General features: G+C 42.5%; 1 protein-coding gene across 1 annotated transcript; it reads left to right on the top strand.

The window, feature by feature from the left end:
* The first annotated feature begins 2,190 nt into the window (after positions 1-2,190).
* On the top strand, positions 2,191-11,736 carry ghrhr2 (growth hormone releasing hormone receptor 2). Its single transcript, XM_024007195.1, has 13 exons — positions 2,191-2,214; positions 3,186-3,306; positions 3,504-3,611; positions 3,729-3,841; positions 4,290-4,387; positions 4,913-5,045; positions 9,958-10,111; positions 10,199-10,259; positions 10,488-10,554; positions 10,662-10,756; positions 11,045-11,174; positions 11,449-11,490; positions 11,600-11,736. Exons 1-13 carry the CDS (start codon positions 2,191-2,193, stop codon positions 11,690-11,692), a joined length of 1,239 nt encoding a protein of 412 aa, XP_023862963.1. The 3' UTR covers positions 11,693-11,736.
* Positions 11,737-20,489: the final 8,753 nt, after the last annotated feature.

The raw sequence follows: 20,489 nt of genomic DNA, 5'->3' as shown, positions 1-20,489 counted from the left end.
GTAGTGGTAAAAAGGGATGCAGCAGGGATGTAGTGGTAAAAAGGGATGCAGCAGGGATGTAGTGGTAAAAAGGGATGCAGCAGGGATGTAGTGGTGGGTTAATTCTGGTAAAGAATTTCATGAAGATACTGTATTTTGTAAAAAAAAATTGAAACTTTCCTTCGCATCTAGTATTCACCTTTGTTTTGGTTCCCATTTCACCATGTAGATATTCCAGTTAAGTTTCCATAGGGCATATTTCTTTCCCAATGAGATTCCAAATTATTTAATAAAATGTAATTTAGAGATATAGGTACAGTTGGTAATCGCTGCAAAGACCAAACATTGAAAAGAAAGTAAGGTTCCAAGTAAGTGTCCGGTCACTGCTGGCCAATAGAGACATGGTAACAATCTCTTGACTAACAAAAATATGGATGTGCATTTAGATGTGCTTAAAAATAAAAATAAACTCTGGGCCTCCCGAGTTGCGCAGCGGTCTAAGGCACTACATCGCAGTGCCTGAGGCGTCACTACAGACCCGGGTTCGTTTCCATGCTGTGTCACAACTGGTCGTGACCGGGAGTCCCATAGGGCGGCGCACAATTGGCCCAGCGTTGTCCGGGTTAGGGGAGGGTTTGGCAGGGGGGACTTTACTTGGCTCATTGCGCTCTAGCGACTCCTTGTGGCGGGCCGGATGCCTGCAGGCTGACTTCGGTCGTCAGTTGAACAGTGTTTCCTCTGGGACATTGGTGCGGCTGGCTTCCGGGTTAAGTGGGCGGGTGTTAAGAAGTGCGGTTTGCTGGGTCATGTTTCGGAGGATGCATGCCTCGACATTCGCCTCTCCCGAGCCTATTGGGGAGTTTCAGCGATTAGACAAGATCGTAATTGGATATCACGAAATTGGGGAGAAAAAGTGTTTTAAATTTTTTATAATAGTCTAAACGCAAATGAATTACAGCACATACCTGTACAATGACCCTCAACTTTAGGCTCTGTTGTTGGCTCGGGCTCTGGGGCAAGGGCTGGATCAGTAGCAGGTGCTGGAGCAGGGGCTGGATCTGTAGCAGGGGCTGGGGCTTTTGCAGGGGCTTTAGTAGGACCTGGTGCTTTAGTAGGGGCTGCTGGGCCTTAAGTAGAGGCTGGGACTTTAGTAGGGGCTGCGGCTTTAGGTGGGACAGGGGCTGTAGTGGCAGCACAGGCTAGGGCTGGACTTGGAGCAGGGGTTGGAGCTGGGTCTGCAACTAGAGCGGGGTCTGCAACTAGAGCTGGGTCTGCAGCTGAAGCAGAAATCGAGTCAGGGGCTGTCGCAGGAGCTGGAGCAGCATCCTCTTGTTTGGGGTTTGGCTCGTTGGGTGGCATGACCAAAGAACACAAAATCAAGAATACAAAATAGAGAGGGTGTGGCAGTGTAGGAGTGAGGTGGTTTCTTTGATAGACACACATGTTGGGACAAATGCCACACTCTCAATAAGCATATAACCCCCAACACACACACACACACACCCGGGGAATGTCTTTGGAAGAAACCATATACAGTATGAGCCCCTGCATGCCGTTACTATATGTTCCATCTATGTACAGTACCATGTTCCATCTGTGTTCCATGGACATACATGGCTAATTTTGGGCTGGGCAACCACCTTAGTGGGGGAATTGTTTAGAAAGGATTCCCGTAATGTCTTACTTTCATTCAAATAGAGAGGGCAGAAATGCACACCCTAAACCTAAATTGGTGAAGTACAATCTTTTTAGAGGGTTGGATTATTCGAATGGTTAGCATGACAAAAAGTCCTATAATTGTTAGAAACAAGAGCAATTGTGAACCTCAGCCGTGATGTCTATCTTTCACCCCTTTTCCCCTTCTCTCATTTTCACTTACCATTCTCTTGGTGCTCATTTCTTGAATATTGCATGGTTATTTGTTAAATAAGGAGGCCGCTAGACATTTTTTACTCACTGTCCTTTGCTTGTCATGGTAGAAGGTCCACTGGGAAAGAGACCTATTTGAATAATGGATGAGCTAAGAACCATGGTCCATCTATGCTGAAAAATACTTCTAAGTCATTACTGTTTACGTATGTCATTCACAAAGGTACTTTGGGGTTCTTGTTTTTTTAATTTTCAGCATGCATTACGTTTTTGTATGAAAGACACTTCGTTGCCTTTTTACCTGTGTTCGCCAAAGGTAATCTGCATACCTCCCAGGTGATGATGTCATCCTCTTATCTCGGAGATGTAAGTTCAGTCATCCCTTAAATCCTTTGACTTTACTGCTGCAGAAAGCCCCAATCGCGCTCACTCGGGTGGGAAAATGGGGACAAACAGGTAAACAAGAAAGGTAGCCGGCTCTGCAGGGAAATAAGGAAACGGGACTGAAAGAGACTGCATTTGCATACACTTCCTACTTCACCGTGACTGTTTGGTGTCTGTTTGGAGATCACCACAGACATGTCTGGAGCATTTTGAGAACTGTTAAAGCCACTGCGAGGATTTTGATTGGCTTTTAAGTAATAATATGGTTTGACATGGCGGGTTGACGATGGACTAAGTAACCCTGAAAAGTAGGCTATACCATTTGGGAGGTGGCCGTGAACTCTTAACCATCTGCCAGATAAGGAGGAAACACTTCTTTGCATGGGAAGCTGAGACTGCAAGAGGGACCATAAAGACCGAATTAAACGTTACCTGCTTTGAGTATGTTTACAAGGCATATAAACACAAGGAATATGGACATCAAGTTGGTCGCCATATTTTTTATCCTTGTTTGTAGTGTAAGGGTGGTAAGTGCATTTGGGTTCAAAATGTTTGTATTTACAGCACTCGAGCTAATGACTGTAGTATTATATACTTTGACGTTTACGCTTGCATGTCTTTTATCTAGAGCAGGGTCTCCAGGACAATCATTATGAAACCCTGATCTAGAGAATACATAAATGATGCTGCATTAACGATTAACTTGAAAGAGTTCAAACTGTTAGCTAAAAAGAGTTTGAATGTGTGTGTTTATTATCCGATGTACGGTATAGTGTGTGATAAACATGAAAATAGTAATAAATACTGTATATATTAGATGGACGGACAGACAGCTGGTGAAATGGATCAATGTATTTCTGTCTGTCTGTGTCCGTCCATCCGTCCTTCTGTCTGTCTGCCTTCTTGTATCTGTCCGTCCGGTCTGTACGTCCGCCCGTCTTCCTGCCACTCAGATCAGGACCACTCATCCTGAATGCTCCATTGTCCTCCACCTCTTGGAGAAAGAGGGCGAGTGCAAACTCCAGATGAGGAACAACAAGGCACTGTCCTTGTCAACTCCTAAGAACACTACAGGTAGCTAGCTCTCTCTCCAATGAGAATGGCATTCATTTGTAGAAAAAACTAAGGGGGACATCTTTGCATCTTTAACATCCCTTCGCTTTATTTTGAAGATACATTTACAAAAAAATAATGTGATTAAAAAAAWAATAATAATAATGTGATTTCTGCCATCGTTTACTGCTTGTTTATAACTGTGTGGGAAATGACAGCTTGTCTGGTGGAGTGGGATGGTGTGAGTTGCTGGCCCGCAGCCCTAAATGGGGAGAGCCTCTCCGTATCGTGTCCTCTGATCCTCTTGAAGCCAGACTCTCCCCCAGGTACAATAAATGCTCTAGATCAGTGTCTAGGGGCAACATCACCCGACTCATAATATCATCCACCCTCTCATCCAATTAAACAATATATATTTGAAATCTGTGATATTTTCTTTACAGCTCTCATCACACGCAACTGCACACCCCAAGGATGGAGTAAGCCAAGCTTGCCATATTACAAAGCCTGTTACTTTGAGGACAGCAGTGAAGAAGAGGAGGAGACTGGGGATAAGGTAGAGTAGATTTGGTAGCATTTTAAGGTAACACTTTAGTAAAAGGATAATTTCACACACAAAATCATTATTTACTATCAAGTGTGCATGTCAGCTGACATATTTTTTGTCAAAGTTTGAATAATAATGATATATGATCATCACACCGGGTGCAAATGTAGATAAAGACACAACAGATTGGATACAGCTACGGCACAAAATCTGCCGTTGTCTACTCACTGAAGGTTGGTTGCATTTGGGTGTAAGGCATACAATACAGTGACATACAAGTCTGTGATTGTTGGCATTTATGAGCACTTGTGACAAATGTTAGACTTTACTCATGAGTAGTCATTACAGCAAGTGAATACAAAAATATGCAGGCGTGTTTAATTTACATTTTGTCAACTTGGGACCTTTGACTGTTTTTCCGTGAGTATGACAATACATTTTGGATTATTTCTTCAAGCAAAATTACTTTGCTACGGTGAAGATCATCTATACTGTGGGCTATGGAGTGTCGCTGGCATCTCTCTTCATTGCCATTCTGGTCTTCTGTATCTTCAGGTGAGCTTTGACATTTCAGGAAATATAAATCATTCAGAACTAGAACTCAGAATAGCACTGTGTGGTAACAAATTGTATGTCATAACACTACAGTTCAAATAAAGTGACGCTATACAATTGCTTCTTATTAAGCTTCCTTTCCTCATCTCCTTTCCTGGTAACACTTCATTTGACTATAAATAATATGGGCCGGTTTCTTGGACACAAGTTAAGGCTTTGTAGACTACAAAGCAGGTTGAATGGAGATTTAGCGTTATAGGTGCCTAAAGGCTATTCACAAATAAAAAGGTGTATGGACTGCGCTTACCCTCCACTATATCACGGGTTGTTACTTTTTATTACTAATTCAATAACTATCTATAAATGAATAATTAACCATATTTATTTACCCTTTATAAAGCCTTTATACGTCGTTAACGCGTTATTTGAATGGTAGACTTTATGGGTTATAAATGTGTCATGTAGTCCTTATGTAGGTACCGTTCAAGTAAAGTTTTACCCATTTGAGTCTGGTGTCTTCCATAGGAAGCTGCTGTGCATCAGGACCTCCATCCACCTCAACCTGTTTTCCACCTTCATCCTCCGTGGCCTGGCCGTGTTTGTTAAGGACGCCGTACTGTTTGCAGACGAGAGCATGAACCACTGCACTGTCTCAACGGTAGGACAGTAGATAGAACCACTGTGGCCTCTGTAGATTGTGGAAGGAAGGACATCAACAACAGAAAGTAGGCTTCGCCGTATCATTATTATCACTGTATCATATGGAACCAAGTTCACGTTGGAAATTCTCCTTTATCAAAAAATCCTGCAATGACCAGTGTCAGATCTCCAATTGAGGGGGTATGTAAGAGTATGCATTTTAGTTATTTAGCAAATGCTCTTATCCAGAGTGACTTACAGTCAGTAGTGAGTGCATTCACTTTTATATATTTTTTATACTGTTCCCCTATGGGAATCCAACCCACAACCCTGGAGTTGCAAGTACCATGCTCTACCAACTGAGCCACACGGGACACACAAAACCCCTTGTTAGCTTAAGAATGTGAAATTAAATAAAACGGACCCTGATAATATCAAGCGATCTACAACAATGCTTAACTCTGCAATGCTTTAGGCCAGGGCTGCCCAACCCTCTTCCTGGAGATCTACTGTCCTGTAGGTTTTCAGTCCAACCCTAATTTAGCGTATCTGATTCAGCAAGTTAAGGTCAAGGTCTTGTTGAGCAGCTAATTAGTATAATCAGGTGTGTTAAATTAGAGTGACTGAAAACGCACAGGACGGTAGATCTCCAGAAAGAGGGTTGGGCAGCCCTGCTTTAGGCTAAAAARAACATTTAAAATGCATGAGAAAGACGTGACTCTGATCAAATAAAATACAATTTTATATAAAATAAAACATATTTAGCAGATGTTATTTAGCAGATGTTACAGAAATGCTTGTGTTCCTAGCTCCAACAGTGCAGTAGTATCTAACAATTCACAACAATACACACAAATCTAAAAGTAAAATAATTGAATTAAGAAATATATAACTATTAGGACGAGCAATGTCGGAGTGGCATTGACTAAAATACAGTAGAATAGAATACAGTATATACATATGAAATAAGTAAAGCAGCATGTAAACATTATTAAAGTGACTAGTGTTCCATTATTAAAGTGACCAGTGATTCCATGTCTATGTATGTGGGGCAGCAGCCTCTAAGGTGCAGGGTTGAGTAACTGGGTGGTAGCCGGATAGTGATGGCTATCTAACAGTCTGATGGCCTTGAGATAGAAGCTGTTTTTCAGTCTCGGTCCCAGCTTTGATGCACCTGAACTGACCTCGCCTTCTGGATGGTAGCGGGGTGAACAGGCCATGGCTCAGGTGGTTGATGTTCTTTATGATCTTCACCTTCCTGTGACATCAGATGCTGTAGGTGTTCTGGAGGGTAGGCAATGTGCCCCCGGTGATACGTTGGGCAGACCGCACCACACTCTGGAGAGCCCTGTGGTTGCTGTCTCTCAATTGTGCATCTGTAAAAGTTTGAGAGGACTTAGGGGCCAAGCCAAATTTCTTTAGCCTCCTGAGGTTGAAGAGGTGCTGTTGCACATTCTTCACTACACTGTCTGTGTGGGTGGACAATTTCAGATTGTCAGTGATATGTACGCTGAGGAACTTGAAGCTTTCCATCTTCTCCACTGCGATCCCGTCGATGTGGAAAGAGACATGCTATCCCTGCTGTTTTCTGAAGTCCACGATCAGCTCCTTCGTTTTGTTGACGTTGAGGGAGAGCTTATTTTCCTGGCACCACTCTGCCAGAGCTCTCACCTCCTCCCTGTAGGCTGTCTCGTCATTGTTGGTAATCAGGCCTACAACTGTTGTGTCTTCCGCAAACTTGATGATTGAGTTGGAGGCGTGCGTGGCCACGCAGTCATGGGTGAACAGGGAGTACAGGAGGGGGCTGAGCACACACCCTTGTGGGGCCCCTGTGTTGAGGATCAGCGAAGTGGAGGTGTTGTTTCCTACCTTGGGGGTGGCCCGCCAGGAAGTCTAGAGCCCAGTTGCACAGGGCGACGTCCAGACCCAGGGTCCCGAGCTTAATGAAGAGTTTGGAGGGTACTATGGTGTTGAAAGCTGAGCTTTAGTCAATGAACAGCATTCTTACAAAGGTATTCCTCTTGTCCAGATGGGATAGTGCAGTGTGCAGTGCGATGGCGATTGCATCGTCAGTGGATCTATTCGGGCGGTATGCACATTGAAATGGGTCTAGGGTGTCAGGTAAGGTAGAGGTGATATGATCCTTAACTAGCCTCTCAAAGCACTTCATGATGACAGAAGTGAGAGCTACGGAGCGATAGTTATTTTGTTCAGTTACCTTTGCTTTCTTGGGCACAGGAACAATGGTGGATATCTTGAAGCAAGTGGGGACAGCAGACTGGGATAGGGAGAGTTTGAATATGTTCATAAACACTCCAGCCAGCTGGTCTGCGCATGCTATTAGGACGCGGCCAGGGATGCCGTCTGGGCCGGCAGCCTTGCGAGGGTTAACACACTTAAATGTCTTATGTCGGCCACGGAGAACGAGAGCCCACAGTCCTTGGAAGCGGGCTGCGTCGATGGCACTGTGTTATGCTCAAAGCGGGCGAGAAGGTGTTCAGCTTGTCCGGGATCAAGATGTCAGTGTCCGCAACATGGCTGGTTTTCCCTTTGTCATCTGTGATTGTCTGTAGACCCTGCCACATACGTCTCGTGTCTGAGCCGTTGAATTGCGACTCCACTGACGTTTTGCCTGTTTGACTGCCTTACAGAGGGAATAACTACACTGTTTGTATTCAAACATATTCCCAGTCACCTTGCCATGGTTAAGTGCTGTGGTTCGCACTTTCAGTTTTGCACGAATGCTGCCTTCTAACCCCGGTTTCTGGTTTGGATTGGTTTTAATAGTCACAGTTGGAATTTCACTTCCTGATGACCTCAGTCACCGTGTCTGTGTATACGTCAAACTTATTCTCAGAGGCTACCCGGAACATATCCCAGTCCAAGTGATCAAAACAATATTGAAGCATGGATTCCGATTGGTCAGACCATCATTCAATATACATTAGCACGGGTACTTCCTGCTTGATTTCTGCCTATAGGAAAGGAGGAGCAAATCGGAGTCGTGATCTGATTTACCAAAGGGAGGGCGGGGGAAGGCCTTGCAGGCATCCCAGAAGGGGGAGTAGCAGTCATCAAGCTTTTTTCCAGCGCAAGTACTACAGTCAATGTGTTGATAGAACTTCGGTAGCGTTTTCCTCAAAATGTGCTTTGTTAAGCTACAATAAATGCGGCCTCGGGATATGTGGTTTCCAGTTTGCACAAAGTCCAGTGTAGTTCCTTGAGGGCTGTCGTGGTATAGGCTTGAGGGGGAATATACACACCTGTGACTATAACCAAAGATAATTATCTTGGGAGGTAATACGGTCGGCATTTGATTGTGAGGTATTCTTAGTCGGGTGAACAAAAGGACTTGAGTTTCTGTATGTTATCATAATCACACATGAGTAGTTAATCATGAAACATACACCACCGCCTTTCTTCTTCCGGGAGAGTTCTTTATTCCTGTCTGCGCGATGTACTGAGAACCCAGCTGGCTGTATAGATGGGGTCAGTATATCCGGAGAGCCATGATTCCGTGAAACAGAGTATGTAACAGTCCCTGATGTCTTTCTGGAAGGAGATCCTCGCCCTGAGCTTGTCTACTTTATTGTCCAGAGACTGAACATTAGCAAGTAATATACTCGGAAGCGGTGGATGGTTTGCACGCCTCCTGAGTCGGGATAGACGTCCACTCCGAATACCTCTTTTCCGCCGGTGGTGTCTTGGAGCAGCCTCTGGGATAAATTAAATTGGCCTGGGGGGTACGAATAACGGATCCAATTTGGGAAAGTCGTATTCCTGGTCGTAATGCTGGTGAGTTACCGCCGCTCTGATATCCAAAAGTTATTTACGGCTGTATGTAATAACACCAAAAACGTTCTGGGCTTATACTAAGAAATAACACACACAAAAAAAATACTGCAAAGTTGCTTAGGAGCTAGATGCAGAGCTGCCATGTCTGACGGTGCCATCTTTATTGTTACGCATAAGGCTATCATTGGTTCTTCGTTATTACATTATCAGATGTAACACAACTGACAGTAAATGGAAAGTACAGTGCTCTTTTATTTATAAACAGATACAAACACACACACTTAATCCTGTATCGTCACTGGCCCCTAAATTCAACTATAGCAACCAGACCCTGAACGACAAATAAACKAAAAATATATTTGAGGAATATGGTTGATCACTGGAACATGTATTTTAATGATGACAAATTGGAAAACAAATACAGCTGGACAGATCTGTGGGGGATGAGGTGAATTCCCATCATACCAATGTAAAGATGCCCATTACACTTTCAGTTACTCGTGTTTATTTTTGGTCTACAACGCACCCTGAAGCATAAATATCTGAGAACAGCAAAAGTAGTCACCAGAATCAGCAGAACAACAGCTTGAAGGAATGCCATGGCATCCACAGTGCTAGAGGTACCAAAGCAATCTGTAGGACTCAGGTGCGCAGGTGAATAGCATCTTTTTGTCTCATGAAAAACTCAATCCAGAACATGGGGGGGTCCATGGGAATCATTGCCTGAACCCTGTGCAGCTAGGAGAGCCTCTTTATGTTCTCGCTGTAGGATGAGTCATGCAAAACTTCCTGTACTCAGAATGCATGTTAAGGGGTAATAATGCACTCAGATTTTGAGCAAACACGCTGATTGGTTATCATACACATTTGATATTCCAGGGGGCTTGAGACCACTCGCTGTTTAGATTTGAAAGGTCATTCTCCAAATTCTGTGGCTTCTGCTTGTACTACTATGTGTTTTCAACAATGCATAACAAATAATTAGATGCTGTATAAAGATAAAAAGTATAAAGAACCTTTGTTATTGACTTGTTGAACCGGTGGCCACAGACTGTCAAAATTACTAGATCTAAATGTCTAAGTACTGTATATGTGAGAAAAGTAGTTGTTATTGAAATTTGTTTCCCATCCATTAGGTAAAGTGTAAAGCAGCGGTGACTTTCTTCCAGTACTGTGTCTTGGCCAACTTCTTCTGGCTTCTTGTAGAGGGCTTGTACCTGCAAACTCTGCTGGTATTCACCTTTGCGCAGAAGAGAAAACTCTTCTGGTTGTACASTGGCATAGGCTGGGGTAAGGTGTGTGTGTGTGTGTATTTGTGTTTGTGAGCGTCTGTGCATTTGTGTGTGTTTATATGACTGTACATTCCATTTCTTCCAGGCACTCCCTCAGTGACCATCATAATTTGGACCCTGCTGAAGAGTCAGTTTGACAATGAAGGGTGAGGCTAGCGAATAACTAGAATAGTTATTTTGTTGTCTACATTAGACATAATTAGATGTACTACTTCTGAAAGTATTGGTATCAACATTCCTTTATGGAAGTACGTGAAAAGGGCAAATAAAGTGGCACAAACAAGGGCGAGAAAAGAGAAGACTGACATATTGAATGTGATCGTGTAGTACTGTAATCAACAGTATTCCAGCATTATAACTTCTCTGCCCAACAGATGCTGGGACAACCTTGACAGTGCCTTGTGGTGGATCATCAAAACTCCCATCCTCTTATCTGTCTTTGTAAGACCAAGAAAACACTCTGTCCATTAATGAATCTTGTGACTTATCTGAGAAGTCAATAAGAGGGATGACACTTGGTATCAAACCACTGTTTTACTCAACCACAGATCAACTTCGTGGTGTTTGTGAACATTAGTAGGATCATCATTCAGAAGACCAAGGCCACTGACCAGAATGGAAGTGAGGGACTTCAGGTCTACAGGTGAGACTGACTGACCGTTCATGAGCGCTGAACTGGTAGCATGCACAAAATAAAAGGGCTGGCTCATTTTACCAACTGGCTTGACTCACCCTGTTCCCCCCAAATGTTGATAGAGTGACTGGGTAGGATTTCAAAAGGGTCAAACTTCCCCAGTGTATTGTAGCATAATTAATGTGGATCCAGGAAGTTCCTCTTTATCTCTCCCCCCTTCCTGTCTCACTTCTCATGTTTGTCTCTCTCTCACTTCTCATGTTTCTCTCTCTTTCTCTCCTCTGGTGCCCCCTGCAGGAGACTGGCGAGATCCACCCTTCTTCTCATCCCTCTGTTTGGAGTGCACTATGTGGTCTTCGCCCTCTTACCTGAACATGTGGGTGTAGGGGCCCGACTCTCCCTGGAACTGGTCCTGGGCTCCTTCCAGGTACGAGAGCATTTTAGACCGATTGGTTCTCCAACCCAGCTCTGGAACGGCTATATTTGCAGGTTTTCAATATTCAATTGATCTGATATCAATATTATTAATAATTTAACAGATTCATAACTCATAATTACCTCAATAGGAAAGGTTTAAATGAAAACTGGCATAAAATGTCTCTGTTACTTATATCCTTCTGATAAAACTTTTATTTTCCTCATAAAGGGCTGAAAATATTAAAATAGTGAACAACTATTAAGTCGGCTTCATTTAATTACAGGGGTTTATAGTTGCATTGTTGTACTGCTTCTTGAATGGAGAGGTAAGATGTGCCATTTTGTTAACCCTGTGAAGTATTTAATTAATCATAATTACATTCACAACAAATAATAGGCTACAAAATCAATAACTTTATTGTTTTGTTTTTTCAGGTACAAAATGAAATTCGAAAGGCGATGAAGGGGTGTCGTTCTCAGACAGAAAACAATGTCTTCAATCTGGCAACCCAGGACTATGTAGCCTAGACTCAGGATGGTGATGACTATCTCAGATGGTTTATTATCATTGAATAACCTAAGTATAAGGACAAATACAGTGCATTCAGAAAGTATTCAGACCCCCTTGACTTTTTCCACATTTTGTTATGTTACAGCCTTGTGAAAAATGTATTAAATACATTTTTCACTCATCAATCTACACACAATACCCCATAACGACAAAGCGAAAACAGGTTTTTAGGAATTTTAGAACATTTATTAAAAATAAAAAACAGAAATACCTTATTTAGATAAGTATTCAGACCCTTTGCTATGAGACTCAAAATTGAGCTTAGTTGTATCCTGTTTCCATTGATCATCCTTGAGATGATTCTACAACTTGATTGGACTCCACCTGTAGTCAATTTAATTGATTGGACATGAATTGGAAAGGCACACCTGTCTATATAATGTTCCACAGTTGACAGTGCATTTCAGAGCAAAAACCAATCCATGAGGTCGAAGGAATTGTCCATCGAGCTCCAAGACAGGATTGTATTAAGACACAGATCTGGGGAAGGGTACCAACCTTTTTTGCAGCATTGGCCTCCAACATTCTTAAATGGAAGAAGATTGCAACCACCAAGACTCTTTCTAGAGCTGGCCGCCTGGCAAGGTGACCAAGAACCCGATGGTTACTCTGACAGAGCTCCAGAGTTTCTCTGTGGAGTTGGGAAAACATTCCAGAAGGACAACCATCTCTGCAGCACTCCACCAAMCAGGCCTTTATGGTAGAGTGGCCAGACGGAAGCCACTCCTCAGAACAAAAGGCACATGAAAGCCCGCTTGGAGTTTGCCAAAAGACACCTAAAGACTCTCAGACTATGAGAAACAAGATTCTCTGGTCTAATGAAACCAAGATTGAACTATTTGGCCTGAATGACAAGCGTCACGTCTAGAGGAAACCTGGCACCATCCCTACGGTGGAGCATGGGGATGGCAGCATTATGGTGTGGGGATGTTTTTCAGCGGCAGGGACTGGGAGACTAGTCAGGATCGAGGGAAAGATGACGGGAGCAAAGTACTGAGAGATCCTTGATAAAAATCTGCTCCAGAGCACTCAGAACCTAAGACTGGGGCGAAGGTTCACCTTCCAACAGGACAACGACCCTAAGAACACAGCCAAGACAATGCAGGAGTGGCTTCGGGACAAGTCTCTGAATGTCCTTGAGTAGCCAGCCAGAGACCGGACTTGAACCCAATCGAACATCTCTGGAGACCTGAAAATAGCTGTGCTGCAACGCTCCCTATCCAACCTGACAGAGCTTGAGAGGATCTGCATAGAATAATGGGAGAAACTCCCCAAATAGTGTCATACCAAAGAAGACCCGAGGCTGTAATCACTGCCAAAGGTGCTTCAACAAAGTACTGAGTCAAGGGTTTGAATACTTATGTAAATGTGATATTTCCGTTTTTTTCTATACATTTGCTAACATTAATGAAAACCTGTTTTTGGTTTGTCATTATGTGGTATTGTGTGTAGATTGATGAGGGGAAAAAACAATGTAATGTAACGTAAGAAAATTTGGAAGGGGTCTGAATACTTTCCGAATGCAATGTACCTCTGTCTTTCTTTGTGATTATTGTATGAGGCTACACACATGGTAAAACAACAAAAATAATTCACCCACATTTGTGTTGATGACTGATAATTGTGTTGATGACATTTTAGCTAGCTTATCACTTTTGTTGTTATATCCTACACTTGTCCGTCAGATCATTGAGCCATGAAGTAAAAAACTGGAGTTTTGCAGTTATAGGCTACCTTTCCCGTTTTTAAATGTTTATTACATTGACACAAATATTTTCTTTAACACTATACCAATGGCATTTCACATATTTATGACCATTTATATAATACTGTGGCTTAAGCATAGACTGCATATTGTGTAGTGCATGAAGTAGTCGACAGGTGGATAGTTTTATCATAACTCGTCATTTTCTGTCTTTACTAGAGGATGTGAGGATGGCACAGTCTACAGTATACACAGTAAACCATCGGATGAGAGATGCATTACTGCAAGATGCTGTGGATTTGGAGGTCATTTGTTTTTTTCCCATCTCAAGTCCTACTTTCCTAATTATATGATTGTCAACATCCTTTTAGGCTAAATTCTGACTTGAGCGACACTAAATTCTGACTTGAGCGACATAGTGGTGTAGCGCAGTTTCACAGGGCCCCCCGCAAGGTCTGAGCAAGGGAAGACAGTATATTTTGCAACCAGGTGAGGGCAGTTCCTTACTAATCAGTGACATTAATTCCTCAATCAAGTACAAGGGAGGAGCAAAAACCTGCAGATAATCAGCCATCCGTGGAATGAGTTTGACAAGTGGTGTAAAGGAACAACCTCCATGTATTTGTATTTTTTTTCCATAAAATGTAACGAACTGGATTCATTTAACTATGTAAGACACTATAAAAGCCATTTCCTTTTTACAATTATTGTCCAACAAGTGTTTAATGGCCTTGATTGACATATTATTCAAATATGTAATACAAACTTCCAAAAGTATTTTTGTTTTGTTTTATAGCACTATTAAAAGCTCCAGGGCTAATATCTTTAGCATTTTGGCATGTTTTTCTAAATTTAGAACATAAAGCAACATTTATAAAGCAAACATTATCCCTTAGGTCTAGCACTGCAAATACTTAAATTGTTTAAGCATATATTGCAGAGCAGTGTTTAAAATATATTTTTCAGAATATTGATCCCCCCCCCTAAAAATCGATCATAAGAGGGTTAGCCATCAGTTGACAACAGATACTTAAAACAGACATATTGTTGCCTCTAAAAATAAGATTAGTACAAACATTTGTAAAATATGAAAATTATTCATTTGAAAATCCCCAATAAAAACAACCATTCTATCAGATCTTTCAGCACTCTGACAGTTTATTTTTTATTTAACCTTTATTTTAACAGGGAAGACATAGAGACGTAGGTCTCTTTTACAAATGTGCCCAGTATATACACCATAAATATACACATTACACTCAAACTAATATATATAGAGTACCGGTCAAAATTTTGGACACACCAATTCATTCAAGGGTTTTTCTTTATTTTACTTCTATATATTTTACTTCTTACTTCTATATTGTAGAATAATACTGAAGACATCAAAACTATGAAATAACACACATGGAATCATGTCAAATCAAATTTTATTGGTCACATACACATGGTTAGCAGATGTTAATGCGAGTGTAGTGAAATGCTTGTGCTTCTAGTTCCGACCGTGCAGTAATATCTAACGAGTAATCTAACAATTTCACAACAACTACCTTACAAGTGTAAAGGAATGAATAAGAATATGTACATATAAATATATGGATGAGCGATGGTCAAACGGCATAGGCAAGATGCAGTAGATGATATAGAGTACAGTATATACATATGAGATGAGTAATGTAGGGTATGTAAACATTATATAAAGTGGCATTGTTTAAAGTGACTAGTGATACATTTATTACATCCAATTTTTAATTATTAAAGTAGCTAGATTTGAGTCAGTATGTTGGCAGCAGCCACTCAATGTTAGTGATGGCTGTTTAACAGTCTGATGGGGTTGAGAGAAGCTGTTTTTCAGTCTCTCGGTCCCAGCTTTGATGCACCTGTACTGACCTCGCCTTCTGGATGATAGCGGGGTGAACAGGCAGTGGCTCGGGTGGTTGTTGTCCTTGATGATCTTTTTGGCCTTCCTGTGTCATTGGGTGGTGTAGGTGTCCTGGAGGGCAGGTAGTTTGCCCCCGGTGATGCGTTGTGCAGACCTCACTACCCTCTGGAGAGCCTTACGGTTGTGGGTGGAGCAGTTGCCGTACCAGGCAGTGATACAGCCTGCTGCTCTCGAATGTGCATCTGTAAAAGTTTGTGAGTGTTTTTGGTGACAATCCAAATTTCTTCAGCCTCCTGAGGTTGAAGAGGCGCTGTTGCGCCTTCTTCACCACGCTGTCTGTGTGGGTGGACCATTTCAGTTTGTCCATGATGTGTACGCCGAGGAACTTAAAACTTTCCACCTTCTCCACTACTGTCCCGTCGATGCGGATAAGGGGGTTCTCCCTCTGCTGTTTCCTGAAGCCCACGATCATCTCCTTTGTTTTGTTGACGTTGAGTGTGAAGTTATTTTCCTGACACCACACTCCGAGGGCCCTCACCTCCTCCCTGTATGCCGTCTCGTCGTTGTTGGTAATCAAGCCTACCACTGTAGTGTTGTCTGCAAACTTGATGATTGAGTTGGAGGCGTGCATGGCCACGCAGTCATGGGTGAACAGGGAGTACAGGAGAGGGCTGAGAACGCACTCTTGTGGGGCCCCAGTGTTGAGGATCAGCGGGGTGGAGATGTTGTTTCCTACCCTCACCACCTGGGGGTGGCCCTTCAGAAAGTCCAAGACCCAGTTGCACAGGATGGGGTCGAGACCCAGGGTCTCAAGCTTAACTTCTCTGCGCACAGATCCCGATTACGGGATCATTTTCCTAAACAACCGCTGAATTGCAGGGCGTGTAACGGCTTTCTTCCTGGGATGAAGGAGAGGACCAAAACGCAGCGCGGCTAGTGTTAAACATAATTTAATAGAGAAATGTGAGAACACTACAAACAACAAAACAATAAATGTGAAAACCGAAAACAGTCCTATCTGGTGCAGAACACAAAGACAGAAGACAACCACCCACAATCCCCAACACAAAACAAGCCACCTATATATGATTCTCAATCAGGGACAACGATTGACAGCTGCCTCTGATTGAGAACCATATTAGGCTGAACACAGAAACAGACAAACTAGACACACAACATAGAATTCCCACCCAGCTCACGTCCTGACCAACACTAAAACAAGCACAACACATAGGCACATAAGCACAACACATAAGAACTCTGGTCAGGYCGTGACAGGGCGCCAAATTCAAAAATATGACTAAAAATATTTATAATCATGCAATCACAAGTGAAATATACCAAAATACAGCTTAGCTTGTTGTTAATCCACCTATCGTGTCAGATTTTGAAAATATGCTTTACAGAGAAAGAAATCCAAGCTTTTGTGAGTGTATCAATCAATGCTACAACAGCTAGCCCCAAATTAGCATGGTCACGAAAGTCAGAAAAGCAATAAAAGTGCATTCGATATGCTGATAAAATTTAGGGAGCCTTGTTTTCAGATTAGCCTTGTTAAAATCCCCAGCTACAATAAATGCAGCCTCAGGATATGTGGTTTCCATTTTACATAGAGTCCAATAAAGTTATTTCAGAGCCGTCGAGGGTGTCTGCTTGGGGGGGATATACACGGCTGTGATTATAATCAAAGAGAATGATCTTGGTAGATAATGCGGTCGGCAATTGATTGTAAGGAATTCTAGGTCAGGTGAACAAAAGGACTTGAGTTCCTGTATGTTGTTATGATCACACCACGACTCGTTAATCATAAGGCATACACCCCCGCCCTTCTTCTTACCAGAGAGATGTTTGTTTCTGTCGGCGCGATGCGTGAAGAAACCGGGTGGCTGTACCGACTCTAAGGTATCCCGAGTGAGCCATGTTTCCGTGAAACAGAGAATGTTACAATCTCTGATGTCTCTCTGGAAGGCAATCCTTGCTCGAATTTCATCTACCTTGTTGTCAAGAGACTGGACATTGGCGAGTAGTATACTCGGGAACGGTGAGCGATGTGCCCGTCTACGGAGCCTGACCAGAAGACCGCTCCGTCTGCCCCTTCTGCGGCGACGTTGTTTTGGGCGACGTCGCCAACTGGGATCCGATCCATTGTCCTGGGCGGTGTCCAAACAGAGGATCCGCTTCGGGAAAGTCGTATTCCTGGTCGTAATGTTGGTAAGTTGACGTTGCTCTTATATTCAATAGTTCTTCCCGGCTGTATGTAATAAGACTTAAGATTTGTCTTGATGACAGCTTTGSACACTATTGAGACTTGTTCGAATTATAGTCGCACACCTCATGTAGCCTAGCACATAGGCCTATATGTTTTAATAAGATTTGAATCACAACTAAAGTGGCCAAATAACTTCTTAAAATTAAGCACTTTAATCAGCTTTACAAGGGGCGTAGAGCCTAATTGGCATATGTAAACAGCGTGTGAGTTTTTTAAGTTTGGGGAAGATCATTTTCACCATAAAAATGCACCTTCGTAATAAAAGCATTACATGCATATGTCACGTGTGCTCCCTCTCCAGCCTCTAGGTCACCAGGCTGCTCGTTATGGCGCACACCTGTCACCATCGTTACACGCACCTGCGCGTCATCACTAAGCTGGACTCCATCACTTCCTTGATTACCTGCCCTATACAGTTGAAGTTGGAAGTTTACATACACCTTAGCCAAATACATTTAAACTCAGTTTTTCACAATTCCTGACATTTAATCCCAGTAAAAATCCCGTTTTAGGTCAGTTACGATCACCACTTTATTTTAAGAATGTGAAATGTCAGAATAATATTTGACTTATTTCCCCTTTTATTTCTTTCATCACATTCCCAGTGAGTCAGAAGTTTACATACACTCAATTAGTATTTGGTAGCATTGCCTTTAAATTGTTTAACTTGGCTCAAACGTTTCGGGTAGCCTTCCACAAGCTTCCCACAATAATTTTCGTGAATTTTGGCCCATTCCTCCTGACAGAGCTGGTGTAACTGAGTCAGGTTTGTAGGCCTCCTTGCTCGCACACGCTTTTTCAGTTCTGCCCACAAAGTTTCTATAGGATTGAGGTCAGTGATGGCCACTCCAATACCTTTACTTTGTTGTCCTTAAGCCATTTTGCCACAACTTTGGAAGTATGCATTGTCCATTTGGAAGACCCATTTGCAACCAAGCTTTAACTTCCTGACTGATGTCTTGAGATGTTGCTTCAATATATCAACAACATTTTCCTCCCTCATGATGCCATCTATTTTGTGAAGTGCACCAGTCCCTCCTGCAGCAAAGCACCCCCACAACATGATGCTGCCACCCCCGTGCTGCACGGTTGGGATGGTGTTCTTCGGCTTGCAAGCCTCCCCCTTTTTCCTCCAAACATAACGATGGTCATTATGGCCAAACAGCCATCGCGCGCATGTTGATTTTGTATCCCCACACCAGACACGATCAGGACATGCAGGTTGAAATATCAAAACAAACTCTGAACCAATTATATTAATTTGGGGACAGATCGAAAAGTATTAAACATTTATGGCAATTTAGCTAGCTAGCTTGCTGTTGCTAGCTAATTTGTCCTGGGATATAAACTATAAACATTGGGTTGTTATTTTACCTCAAATGCACAAGGTCCTCTACTCCGACAATTAACCGAATTCGTTTCTCGTCACCCCGCRGCCTCCTTTTTCTTCTTTGGACTTCCTATGTCGGTTGGCAACCAACTTTACAGTGCGTTACTACAACCGACTGGAGTGTGGACCTCAGTTCATCTTTCAATCACCCACGTGGGTATATGCTCCTAAAAACCAATGAGGAGATTTGAGAGGCAGGACTTACAGCGCGTTGAGCGTCACAAATAAAACCAAATTCTATTTTAGCGCCTGGCCACGCAGACGCTCGCGAGCAATGTGGGTGCAATAATTGAATAACATGCATGTGTACATTTATTTTGCAATGCTTGCGTGCGTGAAGTGTCCGGTCTGGTCAGCATGTTAACTTGTAGCCGGTGACAAATACCGATCAGGTCATGGAGAGCAGTGTAAGTGAGATACCCTTCGAATTGCGCAGCACACTCAGGGTGGCGGGCACAACACAGGACTCCAGGCCGCAAAAGGCATTTAAGGGTGCATGAAGGCCACAAAGGGGATGCCGCTGTGAAATTCTCAGCATTATCAAGTGCTTGTCAAATTGTGAATGAGAGACTATTGGAGTGTGTACAGCCAGCGCAAAAATTAAAGCAGAGCTCATGCCTTTCATGTGACTTTTTTCAAATCCTCAGAGTCATGCAGCCTTACAATGTATTAAAAATCAAAACATATAGCCCAACATTTGTAGAACAACTAAAGTAACATAAATAACRCTAAATTAAGCATATAAGAGTACCTATTTCTTTGTTAACCGCTCAACACAGAATAGCCGCATGTACACACTCCCTCAAATCGTTTGGAGAAAATATTTATATTTTATTCAGTTTTGCTCAATTGTATTTTTCATACTATAAAATAATGTAACGGAATTATAAGCAAATCTTGTCTGCTAAATGAACTAGTGTAGCCACAGCCATTTGGCATACAGTAGCCACATCGGGACCTAACATAAGGACAACTCAGAGTATGCTATTATTTTCTTCTGAAATAGACTACATTTTCTTCATATCATGATTCTTTAGATCGGTCTAAAATAAATCATGGATTTTTAAAATGGCTGTGTGGAAGCCAGGAGGTGCTAAGTGTGTTTATGTTAATTAACGGTCAATTACCCTAAGACCGACAGTTATACGCTTGACAATCCCCGGCTGATGAAATTTCGTGACCGCCACAGCCATGGTGGAGACCCTAGGAACTTCAAGAGTTAATCAATCCTGTGAACAGGTTAGGCAACTCAGGTGTCTATACTTCAACAGCAAAGTTAGGTAAAACGGAAGTTTATGAAATAGGGCCTAATCTATGAGGGAGTAATCTATGAGTCTTTAGCGAAATCCAGCCAAACTTTTGACACAGGATGCAGTGATTATAAAAACTGTCATCTGTAACAAAGCGAAGGGCACTTTGGTAGATGACATACAAAGGTTTACGAGTAGTAGTAGCTGCACTTTGATAAATAGTATCATAATTATCAAGAACAGTTAAAAAGGTTGACT

The sequence above is a fragment of the Salvelinus sp. IW2-2015 genome, linkage group LG18 (assembly GCF_002910315.2).
Source record: "Salvelinus sp. IW2-2015 linkage group LG18, ASM291031v2, whole genome shotgun sequence".
NCBI classification, from domain to species: domain Eukaryota; kingdom Metazoa; phylum Chordata; class Actinopteri; order Salmoniformes; family Salmonidae; genus Salvelinus; species Salvelinus sp. IW2-2015.
The sequence above is the reverse complement of the archived record's forward strand: the minus strand, read 5'-3'. Positions and strand labels throughout refer to the sequence as shown.